This window comes from Caloenas nicobarica, chromosome 11, assembly GCF_036013445.1.
Source record: "Caloenas nicobarica isolate bCalNic1 chromosome 11, bCalNic1.hap1, whole genome shotgun sequence".
Taxonomy (NCBI): domain Eukaryota; kingdom Metazoa; phylum Chordata; class Aves; order Columbiformes; family Columbidae; genus Caloenas; species Caloenas nicobarica.
The window spans coordinates 2940551-2956359 of record NC_088255.1 but is presented as its reverse complement, the minus strand read 5'-3'; the positions used below and the strand labels follow the sequence as shown (position 1 = coordinate 2956359).

At 45.8% G+C, this 15809-nt stretch overlaps 1 protein-coding gene across 1 annotated transcript in view; it reads right to left on the bottom strand.

Moving 5' to 3' along the window:
• Nucleotides 1-4194: 4194 nt before the first annotated feature.
• The window catches only part of SUSD3 (sushi domain containing 3), a 31237-nt gene continuing 19622 nt past the window's right edge, over nt 4195-15809 (bottom strand). The window contains exons 4-5 of the mRNA XM_065642837.1: nt 13875-14042; nt 4195-4767 (exon numbers count right to left, since the gene is read on the bottom strand). Of these exons, the coding sequence (XP_065498909.1) occupies nt 4554-4767; nt 13875-14042 (382 nt within the window). The 3' untranslated portion in view covers nt 4195-4553. The remainder of the gene's footprint in view (nt 4768-13874; nt 14043-15809) is intronic.

Here is a 15809-nt window from a genome sequence, read left to right as displayed (position 1 = left end):
AACAGAGCAGTGCAACAGCCTCGGCAGAGCTGCCTGCTCTAGGAAAACAGTCTTAAAATACAGGGTGAAGGAATGCAAATAAGCAATTCCTCTGATAAACACTGTTGCCAGTTTTTTAATCTGTGGAGAATTATCCTGCCACACTGTAATGTCTGTCAATTAAATTATAAGCAGCCATGCAGGGAGAGGGCTGTCTCAGGCTTGTTTACACGGTTTGTAGCATTTTAACTTGTTCTTTAAGTGCAAGCCATCGGTGCCATAACATATACAAGGAAATGCAAGTCTTCTGTGGCAGAAATGGGAGCCTGAATCCATTTGAAATCACCGGCTGGCAAACGCTTAAGGGTTAACTTAATAAAGAAGAGTTTTTAAAACGTCTATTTTAGATTTTCGTCTGCTTTCATCTCCTTCCTGCACAGCACTTATTTCCCCTTTGACAATAAATAACGTTTACATGAGCAATAAAGCTAATTCCAGGGGGTGCAGCCATCATAAACGAAGCACAGTCCCAGGGGGAACAGAGCCACAAATCTTATAAGAGCAGTATGGGTGTTGTTTCCTTATCTTGTAACTTCCTCTTGTGTTAGAGGCCTAAATAAATGACAGTAATCCGATGCTCAGGCACAGAGACAGTAAATTTACCTACCTTCTCTGTAGCTTCCCATGGCTAGCAACGTCCTTGACATCGTAAGGTTTTACTTTCCCCCATCAGACATTACTCAGATCGGCCTCATGTGTAGAACAGGTCAGCTGGGCTCCCTTCTCATGCAGTGTGTTCACCCAGACATCCCAAGAAGTGAATTCTTTAACTTGGTGACTTGCAACCATATTATAGCATTTTAAAGTCACGTGATAAAATTGAAATGCCAGGGAGCTCGATCATGAAATGCTATTACCATAATTGCAGAGGTGCAGAAGAGGAAGGAAATTCAGAAGAGCCGCGGAGAGGCCGGATGCAGCACAACCGGGTCACCCGTCACACGGCACCGTCTGCTTTTGAGAAACCAGGCGCGCTATTGCTGGCAGAACAGAGCGGCTGCCTCCCACACCTACAACTCTGTTTAGCCCTGGGTTGAGATGTGCCTTCTTTGCAAATCGATTGTTTAATCATTTGTCCTACGCTCTTCCTGGGTAGCAGAGAAGCACCTTTGTTCTGGTACTTCTGGAGGTTCTCTGCTCTCCACTTATTAGATTTACCCTTTCCCATCTTCTAAGACCTTCCTTGGCCCTTCGCAGTTTCCTGAAGCTGTAACAATGACGGTTCAAGTATTGCTCAATACTCGTAGTATAATAATAAAGCACTATTCCTTAGTGCTTGAGGATGAATTTCATCAAGGAATCAAATTTATCTTCATTTTTGCAGGCTTTTTCTTGCCTTATTCTAGGCTGCAATCCTAGTCCCACGTTCAAATTCATTACATTAACCAGTGCACTTTTCAGCGATGCCTGACCCAAAGCAGACATTCAGTAGTTGTCACCTCTGGGTCCATTTTTCCTTTTCCCAAGAAATACCTTACCTATAGTTTTACTCTGTTTCTTCCACTGTATTTTTCTCTTCTTTCATTTCCCTCGTTTGCTGTAACTCACATTACCTCTTACAGCTCTACTCTCCTCATTTTTGTGCTGCTCCTCTGTTATTTGCCACATTTCTATTTTTTGAGGTTTTCTTGATTTTCATGTTCTCAGAGTTCCTGAGACAGCTGTTATCAGGCTTTTGCTGTCCTCTGCATCAGTTTGCCTGGCATGCCCTTAGACAGTTGCTGCTAGTGACTGCCAGCTTTATCAGATTGCTTCTTCATAGATCCTTTGTACTTGTTATTTCAGTAAGTCAAAGCTTGCCTTTTTAAAGTCCATTTTCCTTATTCTGCTGTTCTTCCTCTTTTTCTTAAAAAATGTAATGTCACTTCTTATCACATTCACCCAAATGTCACTTTTGATTTTTAACAAGTTTTTCCTTGCTATGGTCAAAAGCAACTGCCACCCCACTTCCCGCCACCTTTGGAAATAAAGCGGTCACCGAGACATTTGTTCTCCTGGTGGTTGGACACTTTCCAGCAGAGAATTAGACAAATAAAGCCACTCAATATTAAAGATGGTTCTGTTATTTCCCCGAGCAAACTCCTGCCAGCTCCTCTTCCGATCTGCAGAGTAGGTGCTCAATGCCCAGCAGCCCACACTCCTTTGCCCTTCGTTCTCCAGCCACAGACATTAATTAATAAGCATTTCAACTTGTGCTGAACTTCAGAGAATGTATAGACTGTTCTCACCTGTCCTACTGGAACAAGCTATTAATTTACCATGCCAAGGTCCTAGTTCTGTCATTTGTCGCACAAGCACTTGTAACTCTTATTAAGTTGTACATTTTATTACCTAGTAAGTCTAGAGTCTCTTTCTCTGGAGATACTCACACTCTGCCTGGATACGTTCCTGTGCAACCTGCTTTAGCAGGTGGTTGGACTAGACAATGTCCACAGGTCCCTTCCAACCCAAACCATTCTGTCATTCTATAATTCTTTTGCATTTAGTTCTAATGTAACAGCAATTTGTGTAGGAGCATCTCAGATGTTTGGCTGGCTTTCCCAGCCTTTATTCCTCTCTATGCTCCCTCCCTTCCCACATTTTGTTTTTATTTCATCCTCTTGCAGACTTTCACTATGGATGCTGTTGAAGCCCTGTTCTCAACTAGGGCCCAGGAGCGCTTTCCTCTGCTGATGGAGCCCAGCGTCCATGCTGTCCTGCTGTCCCTACTGTCCCCGTTGTCCTGCCACCCCTGCTGTCCTGCCGTCCCCGCTGTCCTGCCAGGCAGCCCCGCGCCAGCAGCGAGGCAGAGCTGCCGCTGTGACGGCTGGAGCACGCATCTCTGTGAAGAGATTTCACATCCTTGCGTCGCATTTTCCACTTGAGGACACCCTGCTAGGGACTCCACCTGGCCCCTCAGGGACTGCCTTGCACCGAGACTTTATAACCCATCTTCTCAAAAAATTTGGAGCCCTTCGCATCTTTCCAGACATCACCAGCCACCCTGCGAGCTGCTGGGGCGGCTGCAGCCAGGCTGGGATGGGCAGCGGAGCCGGAGTGGCCCCATCGCAGCCAGAGACCGACAGCGCGCAGGGGATGCCTGAGCACATCTGGGTACAGAGGGTGCCTGGGCCTGGCAGGGTACCGAAAAACTGCAGACAAAATGGGTCGCAGCACAAATATGTCCTGATAAACATTGGCTAGTATTAATGAATTGAGAACTTAATTGGAAGCAGTGTTGAGAAGTATATCCATTATCCTTTTTGCAGCACATATGCAGAGTGCATCGTAGCGGTGCAAGCTGTCGTAATGTACGTAACGGAGCTTATTAGGAACAAAACCAAAGCTCCTTTGCTACGACTCTCACACAGCTGAAGTTCAAGGTTGTGGTTTTGATCTCTGGCAAGTATAGCCAGGATGGAACACAGCACTTCTAGGCCTGCCAGCAAGCTAAAATAATTTGAATTTCAGAACTGAAACTTCAGAACTGAAGGGCTTAAGAGGGCTCCTGATTCATAATAAGCGGGACATACAGTAAAACACTTACCAGGGTTCGCTGTAAGATCATATTTCCATCATGACAGGAATGTGACAATACCCATTAGACAGCTGATGAGAAGAAAATAAAAAAGGCTTCAACTTGAACAAAAATAACTATACTGTAACTCTAAGATATACATGTGTGCACATAAACAGCAGAATAGGAGCCATATCAGTTACTTAACTATTCAAAATGGATAAAACATGAAAAAAATACTGTTTCCTCACACAGTGAACAGATTAATAATAGGAAAAGGTGGCAGGTCTCCAGAAAACTACCTCGCCTCTTTATTTAGAGTGCTCGCCCAGGGATGCTGCAGCGACTGTCTGAGCCGCTCTGCCCCAGGACGGCTGCTCGCCCGCGGTGCCGCGTACAGCGGGGTCAGGGGTACGAGCCCCCGCGGGGCAGCACATCCCTCCTATGCTCCCCCCTCTCCACAGGCTGCGGGAGCTGGATGTGCCTCAGCTGCACCCCGTCCCACAAGGTCTCTCAATGAGGAGCAGCTGAACTGAACAAAAAAGCCTTCCTGATATGAAACAACAGGGGATTTTAATTAAAACCAAAATTTTATTGTGGTTCTATCATACTACTGTGTAAAAATATGGGGGATTTTTCGTTCTGAAATGCTTACAAAAAATACTGGTTAAAAGAAGGTTGCAATCTTATGAATGTGTAATTATGATCAGTGATTTTGTATGAGGCAAATATACAAACTGGCTACCACTTTTCTCTGGATGTAGAGGAGGATGATACTACGCTTTTGCCATGGTCACAATACATAGCACACCACAGAGAATGGCTATGGACCGCCAGCCTCAGCATTCAATTTTTTATTCATATCAGACCTTGAAGCATTTCTGTTAAATAACCATCTTGGAATATAGAAAACTTCCAAATTCATATGAATAATTAACTTTCTATGTTGTCTTTAAGGCACATATTTCTATCCAAATTTCATTTTGGTCCAGAGGAACAATTGTATTTCAGCCACCAGCTATCCAGGTATCCGACAGTTTGGTTTGTGACAACTATCCGTATGTCCGTAGACTTCAACGACATGTATTGCATCCACGTTCTGTACCGCAGCGCTGGGTCCTGGTACAGCTTGGTTCAGGGGTGCATTACGGCTCTTGGGTAACTTGGGCAGATGAGCCTGGTCTTTACAACACACAGGAGCTATGGCGTCCCGAATCCACTCCTCCTGGAACCTGTAAGCACGAAGGAAAGAGTTACTTCTGTTTCATTTACACAGAGAACTTTCCAATCCATTTTATTCGCACATCAGGCATTTTGCAAACAAATTGTGCGGGCTCACTTCTTCTAGCATTAAAACCAGTTGGCAGCAGTGGGGCAAATAATTGTGTCTCCATAAAAGCTGAAGCAGATCTTGAAAAGACTTGGGAGGTTGGTTTTATTTGGGGTTGGGGCAGATGTTTTTTTGTTTGTTTTCCACCGAACAAGTCCTCAGCTTCAATTTAATGCCAATGCTATCTAGAGAAATATTAGTAAGAACACTTGGATGCTGAGGCTGGTGCAGAAGGCACGTCCGTGCTTGGTTGGCGGAGCACTCTTGGGAGCACAGGAGCCGGCTGTGCTCTGCAGGGCCGGAGGGGCAGATGGAGACAGCAGAGTTGCTGAAAAGATGCTCAGTAAACAACACACAACTGGTTCGGGAAAACAGGGGGATGGGATCAGCTTGTTCTTGAACTCTGCTGCAAGAGGCCTGATAGACGCAGCTGGCTTTAAGCACACGGCCCTGCAAACCAGAAGCAGGTAAGACACAGCCCTTTGGGGGTTGTGCCAAATTACTGCAGCCTGAGCATGTGGGCCTTTGTGAGCCCTGAGTGCCCGGCAGCTGTTTGCGGGCAGGGCAGACGCAGGTTCCTCACCCCACGCCCACGGCAGGTGAGCGGCTGCTGCGGCTCCTGCTCCCTCTGCAGCCGCCGGTGCTGGGCAGCACCTGCACACCCGCACCCAGGACAACGTGCTCCTACCCTTTCAGACATGAAAAGCTGGTCAGGAAAGAGAGGCTGCATTTGCCAGAAAGCCAGCAGAAATGCTCATACATGAAATGTGCATGCAGTTAGGAACGACAGGGGAATAACAGTAAATAAAACCAAATAACCAAGGTCTTGCTGTTCTGGTACACAGTAGGTATACTGCAGATAAATCTTTCTTGTAAGGAGAATAAATCTTGCTCTTCACTGGAAAGCTGTATTGCAAAACTATTTGGGGCATGAGCTACAGTCAGGTACTATAATGGCATCTTAAACCACCTCTGCTTTTGATGCGAGTAGGCACTGTATCAGCGTAGGCAGAATATACTCACCAAGGAGGTGCTCAGATGAGCAGCATTTACCCACCTCTAATTTGGACAACAACAAACTCATCTATTTCTCAAAAAAACAGCCTGGTAACTTTACGTGATTTGTATTGACTTGTACTGTTTCAACCGTACCTTTTAATCTTGGTGCATCAACAAGTCCTCAGGTGTCTTTGCATTTGACACCAGAACCCACCTGAGCACCCCTGTGGCTTCCCATCAGGGAACAGGAGCTACGTGGAGTAATGCTGCAGATCCTACTGCTGAAGGAAAATCTTCTGAGTTACTTGCTACTGTGCATTTTCTTTCTATAGTACAAGCGACTAAGTTCCATCTTCCTGAGGTGGTAGGTAATAGTTACAAAACAAAAATCAAATCAAAAGAGCATGTGCAGAGACAATGACTGGAATAAAGTTTTGCACGGGGTAGCCACAGCCTTTGCAAATAGCCCTGCCAGGATTATAGTTCAAATCTAGATATTCTGGTCATTTTGCAATAAATACAGTTTACCTGGGAAGAATTCATTCCATCCTGAAATTTTTTCCTATAAAGTTCTGTATTGCGAAACTCTGCAATTACCCACAGTCCACCACAAACTCAGAAAGCCAAAGTGGCTAAAACTGTTCTTGGAGGACAACCATATTCCTGGCTAAGCAACCTCTTCCATTTCGGGAACTATGAAGCTTGCACGGACTGAAACAAGAGGACCAGAAGAGCTCCTTGTACTCCCACCTGGAAACGCAAGCCCAGCCAAGGCTGCCAGGTGCTGAACAGCCCAGGTAGATGCACAAGATATTTAACAAGGACAGACTTTATGTGACAGCTCAAGTCAGAGCTCCCATCTGGGGAGAAGAACGGCCACCATAGCATTTGTCAATGGGTTCTAGAGGATTCACAAGCATTTCGCTTTGTGTGACTTGAGAGCTGTTCCTAGCTGGAGGGGAACACGCGGGTATAAGGGCACACCTGAGCGGTGTGAGAACTCGAGCAGTGGGGCCATCACAATGTTGCTCGGTGCTGGCACTGTCTCTGAAAAGAGATTTTTATATTGGAGGATAGGAGGGCATTTTTTTGTTACTGTGTATCTGGTGACTTTGTACAAGACCCTGGGGTGATCATTGAAGCATTATGAAAACAACAACAGCAGCTTTATTGAAAGCACATGTTGCTGTGCACACACCCTCCACACTCAGTCACGATGACAATTAAGACTGAAATTCAGAAATCGGTAAAATTTAGCAGCCAGCTATCTTACCCTTTGTGACAGGGCCCCAAGAGGAAACCACAGCTCACTTCCCCTGCTTGCTTGGAAATACGTGTGTCGAAAGGTACTGGAAGATTTTAGTCTCTGAAAGGTGGCACTGCGGGGCACAGGGATAACAAACTAGAGGAAAAAAAGAGCCACCAGTAATAGAGAAGCTCAAGGTGGGACAACTCACAGGGTGGGATAATCTGCATAAAAGCTTGAAAAGCAAATCTGCCCCTTTCCTGTGCTGGGTCTCCTCCCCTCCGGTCCCAAGTGCCCCACCATCAAACATCGTAGGTGTAGGGAACTGTATGTACAACTGTATCAAACAGGTCATTTGCTCTTTGCAGCCATTTCACGGGGTGCTTTGCGTAGCAAAGCATTAACCACCACGGTGATGATGGGTGCCACATCTCCTCCTGCCGCCCCGCAGCTGAGGCCTTGCAGCGGAGCGGCGTCCGCGCCCACCCCGGTCACCCCAACCCGCACACGAACCAGGCCCAGCGGGCCCGGCTCTGCGCGCCCCAGCTCTCAGACAAGAGCAATTTCGGACAGCGAGGCCGATCATAAAAGAAAATGCACGGATCTTTTTGGAGGGAGCGAAGGATCCAGCTCTCTGGTCAGACTGACAACCTTCAAAAACACCCAGATCACTCGGTTTCCCCAGGACCTCAAGCAGCCTTGCACCAAGTCACTGCTGTAGAAGATGTTTTGCCCTTTAATTTCCTATGGTAAATGTATACCACACTATCCTGCTAGTAGAAGGGCGTCAGATCCTTCAGCTTTTTAATCTCTTAGCTGTTCAGAGGGGAAAAGCAGCTGGGGAAGTGCCCTCGAGGGAGCAGAGGGCAAGGTAGGATTGTGGCCGAGTGTCCCATCCCATCTTGTCTGCGTTTCTAGAAGGTCCTCATGCTCCTCAGCCAGCCTAGGCAGGCAGGCAGGAACATTTTTTAGAGCAACACAAGTTTCTGATTCACGCCTTCCTTGCAACCCCTTACACAAGGTAGTGGAAAACTTCAACCATTACGGCCACTAAATCAAAGAGAAAACACATTTTGTTTTACTGTGCAGGCCAAAGCTATGAGCTAATTTCATCAACCTTGCATGTGACTTCTCAGACTGACTGAAAACGCCGAGTTGCCTCTACTAAGAGCATGCTGGCTTGGATTTTTTTGCAAAACCTTTTCACTTGGACATCTCTGTTGTTGGATTTGCCTTGTTTGCTGGTTTTTGCCAGGTACACTGGTAATGCATCTTATAGTCAGAAGGACTCCAGTACAAAAATTTCAGGTATTAAAAATATCTTATGTGGGAGAATATACTAGCCTGTTTCTCTGCAGAAGAGATTTTTTCCTTCTTGCTAATATGCTCCAGATGTAGTGGATATCTGAAAGTGGGACTTTAAACCTACTGAGACCTGGGCTTTTCCATTTGACTCACTCCTGCAGTCAGACCAGCTACTTCGTAGAGAATGTTTTATAACTTGGCCTAGAGCTGTGTAAAATAATTCACCTCAAAACAGTCCCAATTTGGAATGCACAAATTCTTCCAAATGCTTCCACACCAGGGGGAAAAAAAAAAAAAAAAAAAAAAATCACCGAATTTCTTTGCTGCTCTTCAGATGTATTTTTGAGCTGGACTAGTTTTTTCTGGTTGTCATCTTAGCTGACAGAGGATGAAAAGGAGTTAGTCTACAGCTACATTCAGTTCTCCCTGACTGCAGAAAATACTGGACCATCAATTCTCCCTTGCAAAATAACAGCACATCTCTGAGTCAAGGGAGTATGCATTCCAGCACAGGTTACAGGACTGTTACGCTGAAAAAGCAAAGAAAATAGAGGCTTCCCTAGGTGTGGCTATTTCTTACCACAATTAGGAATTTGATGCAAACTGAAATGAGCTCTCCCAGCTTTTTATTATTACTAGTTATCTGTATTTCTCCTGGGACAGCTATCTTTCTGTGGGTGCTGCAGCTCAAATAGTGGAGTGCTCAGTTCTTTAATGGCTTTGCAGGCAAAACAGGGTTTGTTGTTTGCTCTCACAATGGTTACGCTAGCTTGTGCATATTTTTATGATTTCTCCTAGGGGCATGGCTAGGACTATTCAATGGGAAGGAGGAGGCTGCTGTTTCGGTTTGGGAGTCATGAGGCCAAACCGGTCTCAACCCCCCGATCCCAACCACTGACCTGGGGAGCAGCGACAGCCCGCGTTAGGGTCACCCTGCTCTTCTGCGTGACACCAGTTCTTTAATATTGTCTCTTACTGACATTCACCTCCATCTCTCAAGCCTTGCCAGCAGCGGCACAGAGGCCGGGCAGCCGTCACAAAACTTTTCTTTACTGACATTTCACCCGGCGCCTGTCCCGGGGCTGAGGACAAGCTGCCTGCTCCGGCAGCCGGCTGTGTCTGAGCTCTCCCACACGGGTGTTTGCTCGGGATGGAAGAGGACTGTTCATCTCGGGTGCTGGTTGCCCAAGCAATCATTCCAGAGAAGGATTACTGCAGGGTCAGGTAGTACGCTTCATCAGAAAACAACTGACTCAAAAATAATATATCCTGCTCAGGAACATGCCCATTTCAAAAAACCTCCGAAAGCCAGCATGGTGTTTCAAACACGAGTTCCTCTCCCATACCCGGTGTCCCCGTGCCCAGGCCTGTCCCCGCCAGACCCACGGTGCCGCTCTGACCCCAGCAGGCTCGGTGCAGCTTTGAGGAAAGTCTTGTGCTTTGGATGAACAACGTCAACAGCCCTGGTTTAGTTCTCATGAAGAACTGGGAAGACTTTGAAATCTTAAAATGTTAAAGAGAGCAGAATATCATTTACCGATTTTAGGCTTTTCTCCTGATAGCTGCTGCAGTCAGGCTGTGAGAGCTGTTCCCAATATATTCCCGTGTTGACAAGCCCTGCCTCTGCCTAGCAATTTTCCCAGGGGGCTGTTTTGGAGGCTTATGCACACTGTTCTCCTCTAGCTACACGGCCCAGAGCTGCAGCTAATCTCCCTCCCATAGACGACAGACCCTTTTCTTCAGCTAATCTGTCTCCAACCTCTGCATCAGGCAACAACCTGCTATCTCTGCTCTACACTCTCAACTTCTGAGAAGCAACACTGGGGAAAACACGTCCCTCCCAGCAGCCCCATGCCTCGTAACTTGGGCTTTCTCTGCTCAACACTAGTTACCTCTTCAAATATTATAAAAGAGCAAATATGCTGTAAATGCTTGCAGCTCCTGCATACAGGACTTGCTGCTAAAAATTGGTATTTTTATCCTCATTATGATTCCTGACATCGAAAAGAAAGAGGTGTCATCAACAGTGACTGCACTCTGTAGTTAATGATCCCAGGTATTTGTGAACATATTTCTCAGCATTTTAAAGCAATTTGTTCAAGCAGCCAAGAAGCCAGAATGCGGCTCATTATAATGTTGCCATTAAAATTGAACATTTCCCTGAAAAACTTTGTATTCATCACATTTGTTCCATGCTTCAAACATGAGGGGGAAAATATTTCATTTTCTTGCAGACAGGTCCAGGACAGCACACTGGAGCCCCTACTGTCCAACAGCTGGGCTTCTACATTATTTATAACTCCTGTACATCAGCCTTCTGCATCCACATTATGTCACCTCGTTACAGCCAAAATTATCAATAAACTAAGGCACTGCTTTAATAGATGATAGTTTTTTAATCCTAAATTACTCTGTAAACCATAACAAATAACTTACCTGTTGGAAAGATCTGGCTTTTTATTTTAAATTGGCTTACCTGAAAAAATTGGGGGTTTATTTTATTTGTTCTTAGGGTATTTTTGGTCCTTAAAGTGGTGAATCAAAATGTTAATCTGTAGTCAATCTCTACATCTATTTCAATTGAGTCTGAAAAGCTGCATGACCTACATCCTTTTCTAGTAAAAAATAGGCTAAGATCTACTCAGGAGGGTCTTCTTCAAGGGCGGAGGAGTTCTCACTCTTCCAGATACTTCATATATCACATGAAGAAGCAGCAGAACAGCTTTCTTTAAGAAAAGGAAATGCTATCGTCAAAACGACACAAATTGCCAAGCCTCCACCCACTCCTTTCTCAGCCAAGGGCTCCACTTGTCTCTCAGACTTCCCCTTCTAAGTGGGTTGCAGAGCCGCTTCCCAGCTGTATCACAGAGAACGACACGAACCGCGGCCCTGAGGTGGGCAGGGAGAACCACCGGCCTCCCGTGCCTCCTAGGACAGGTCCTTCAAAAAACCAGCCCGCCCGGGCGCGACCTTGTGCCACCTGCTCTGGTGAACCTGCTTCAGCTGGGGGTGGGACTGGATGGTCTCCAGAGGTCCCTTCCAACCCCAACCATCCTGTGATTCAGTGATTTCTAAATTGCTCAGAGGTCTAGTGATGCATTGTATGAATTCCTCCAAACGTCTGAAACATTAACATAAGGATAGGATAGGATGGGATGGGATGGGACAGGATGGGATAGGCTCAGTTGGAAGGGACCCACAACAATCATCTAGTCCAACTGCCTGACCAGCCCAGGGCTGAGCAAAAGTTGAAGCGTGTTGTTAAGGGCATAGTCCAAATGCCTTTTGAACACTGACAGGCGTGGGGCATCGACCACTTCTCCAAGAAGCCTGTTCCAGGGTTAGACCACGCTCTTGGTAAAGAAATGCTTCCTCGTGTCAAGTCTGCACCTTCCTTGAGGAGCCTGGGTTAAATTATCTTTTGGCTTGTTTGTGACCATAGCTGCACATGTTGGTTCACATGCACACACCAATATACGGAAGCTTTCCTTTGGGCTTGCTTGCCCTCAGTTTTGCTGCTTTTTTCCAGCCATGCCACACGTCTTTATTTATTTCCTCAGACAATCAACCCTGTAACAGCCCCACCACTACGGCAGCACCCACAGGGTTAGAGATTTCCAAGCATAGGCTGCCAACGCATCCACTTCATCTTAAATGGACAACGGTACCGCAGAAATAACCCAGGTAATGAACACGTCCTTCTACGCTGGTCTTCCCAGCATAAGCCAGCTTCATGTTTGCACCTCCCCAGGGGTTTGCCCACCCTGTCCTGCTCTTCCCAGTAAGCTGGATGTGCACAGGATGATGAAACTCGGCCTAATTCGCTACACACAAAAAATAAGTCTTATGAGTTAAACACAAAGCTGACAGATCACTTGTCGTCTTTAAGAGTTGGCACGAAATACGCTAGCAGAATTTCTACGTCTTATCCTGCACATAGATCCATTTAACAGAATTAAACAGTAGAAATTAGCATCTTTTACTAACCTTAATTAAACAGATCTTGTTTGAGTGAAGAAAGGGAACAAGGTACAAATTGACAGAGGGTCACACATGTTCCTAGAGAAATTCCAAGACCCTACATTAGAAACAGCCAGACTTGTGGCTCAGGGTGCACAGACTAACGCGCCTGCTCTCCTCGCTGAATTAGTGATAAGCCAGGATCACATCACCGCTGCATGGTGGAATTAAAGTAGACCTTGACTACCAGTGGACCTCATGCCTCAGGAGGCGGGTGTGCACCAGTATTTAACACAGCATGTGTGTTGTTCTACACGGGAAAAAAAGGGCTCACAGGCTTTCCTCCTCCTGCCCTCTGAAAATCCCCACTGAAGTTTATACATTCTCCAGTTTTCTAAAGAAATAATAAAATTGTTGATTTCTGGCCCCAGAGAAGCTGCTTATCCAGCAGAATTGTATATTCCCTGGTACTTTCAGTTAAGAAAAGGTGTGCAGAATTTGGTAAACATAATACAGCAGCTTCTGCTCCGTGGAGTGGTGCAGATAAGAGCCCCGGAGCTTGAGGCTCCAGCAGAGCACGAACCTCTGTTTACAGCCCTGTGTGAGTTTATTCACGTTATTTTAAAAGCAGATTACGCTTATACAAAACATTAACATTGAAGCAGATTGAAGTTGCCCCAAATTAAAAATTGCGTCCTGAGCCTTCTAAAAACTGTTTAGGTTATAATCGGCATTTAATTAGATTTATAAATCTTTCTGAAATCGCCCAAAGCTAGGAATTGCAAATAGCAAAGCAGTAATTAGAATTTAACATCTATTCATTTTTCGGTTTTTCTTGTGTTGGCAACACCACAGCCAGCGTAACACATCTGGACACGTTCAGAGGCGATTTTGATCCGACACGAAAAATTCCCCCACCCACACTGCAGGCATCCACAGCCTGTGATGCCCTTTATTTCAGCGTGGACATTTCTTCGGGCTGCCCCAGAGCCAGAGCCAGGGTCCCCCACCGTGAGCCCTCACGCTGCCTTTCCCACCAGGATCGCATTGTGTTTGCCCCGCACAGCCCGATAATGAAACAATATTCCTCATGAGAGCTTTGGCAGTGACCAAGGGACCCACTGCTCACCTGGAGCTGCCCACAGCCCCGGTGTCCCTGGTGTCCCCTTGCTGCCACTGACCACTGACCTGCCTGCGGCAGTTTAGCATCGGTTTAACAAAGCCAATTAAAAACCTCTCTCCAGTTAATCTGGCGCAGACCAGGCTTAACCATGGGGACAGAAGCCGTGCGGGGGGAGGCCACGCTCAGCTTCTCTGCTGACTCACCTTTTGGCAACATTAATTCCCTGCAGGATGGGCAAGTTGAAGGACAAGGCCTGACAATCCACTGGCATCATGTCCTCTTCAAGGGCATCCCTTTCAGATGCACTTTCAAGGAATCCTCTTTCTAAAATTTGTTCAACAAACTCAATCAACACACTGTATTTGAATAGCCTTACCTGTTGAAGCCTTGGTTATCATATGCCACATGAGTCACATCATCAGATACAGATTTGTTCCTGAGTTTTTTATTGTTGTTGTTATTGTTTCTTCCCTTAAAACCAAAGTAAGCAGCTTGCATGTGCTCTAGTTCTTCAGTTCTGAGCTGGTACCACAGCTGCATATTTCTGTGAATAAAGCAAGGGGTAAAACACATTGCTGTGACAAATGGTTGCACAGCTGACCTTTTACCCGACCACAGCCTTGACTCACTAGAGTTTAAATCTAAATCCAGGTTTACTGAAGACAGCACTTAAACACCCACTGAACTTCAAGTGCAAGCCAAATTTCCAGAGACTTAAATACCTGCTTAAATACAGGGTGTTTCAAAAAGATGGACCCAATTTCAAAGCACGATGATTTCAAATTGGGTCCATCTTTTTGAAACACTCCGTGCCTTAAGGTGTGGGGTTCTTAAGCAGCATAAATATTATTCTGTGAAATACTCTTAAGTATTATACCTCACTCCCCAAAAAACCAAGCAAACAAACAAAACCGATTTTCTAATGTGGATAGTTCAAAGGAATGAAAACCCAATAATTATGTCAATTTGATCCAGTGGGTTCTGAGACTACAGGTAATAGGGAAAGTCACTTAAGTGATGACGTTGTGTCAAAGATCTCATAGACCTTTATCAGTGACACACATCAGGCCAGACACTGTTGTACGTGAAAAGACTACAGACCATTTTATGGAATAAATTATTTCAAAGAAAAAAAAAAAAAGTATTTTCTGTGAATTTCTGCAGTGGTGCCACTCCTAAGGGTTCAAAAATCACCAGGTAGGTTGAAAAGATGAATTAACTTAAAAATGCAGGAGGCGGGTAATGTCGCCTTCGTTAAGAGCAGGGTTTATTCGGTTCCCTTCAGGGTTTCCTTGTGGAAATGCTCAAGGCAGTTTTCATGCTGCTCTCTACAACTCTGGGACAGAAAAATGCCCCCCAATTTCTTGTTTTGAAAAGAAGTCTTAAGATTCACGGAGTCACAGACGCTCACACCAGCTGATGGGACAAGATTAAACTGTGAGGGCTGGCAATGCCGATTTGTTGTCATTTCTGTCCTCTCAGGATACAATCCTGCTCCTACCAAAGAAAACAGCAGCGACGCTTACGCCACGGGACAAGGTCTGCGAGGAGCCTAAATTACGTGAGGATTTTCAGCAGCCTTCGTCTTTTTTCTTTCCAAATGCAGGGATAAAACACAAGATGGCACTTCGAAGATCATCAAACAGATACCTTGCAAGGGACGTTTGTAGGCAGAGGTCATCCTTCTAGTAGAGCAACTAAAAGAGCCAATAAACCTAGAGAGGCAGACCTCAAAGCTGAAGGCAAGACGAGGACATCCTCCCTACCCCACAGGTACAGACCACCCTTTCCTTCAGAGACGGTCTAAGAGACACTTGTTTAATTAATCCTGTACTGTGTATGCTCATTTTGTATAAAGTTATCTTCGGTTTAACGCTCTGTGCATCCAAAAATCGATCCGCATTTTCCAACTACAGCAACAAAACTGATGCCACCACCACCCCTGGTTCTCTGCAGCAGGGGCTGCAGGTCCAGCAAGTTTCACGCAGGGATGCCTTACTCTTTCTTGCGTGACACGGACGGTTTCTGCATCATCTCAGTTGCTTTCTGGCAGCAGGACCAAGCCACACAATGTCCCCAGCGTCGCTGGGTCCCCCCAGGAGCGGGGCTCAGTCGTGGAGGGGCCGGGTTGGAGCAGTTTCTTCAGAAGGCGGGGAAGGGAGGACAGAGAGCAGCAGGGAATGGAGAAGCTCCCAACAAAGGGAATCATTTCATGTCCCGATGACAAAACCAGGTCAAAATGTCCAGTGTGAAGGGCTTTTCTTTTGTAAGAAAAAAATATCAAGTCATCAAAGTCATGTGAACAGCTAAT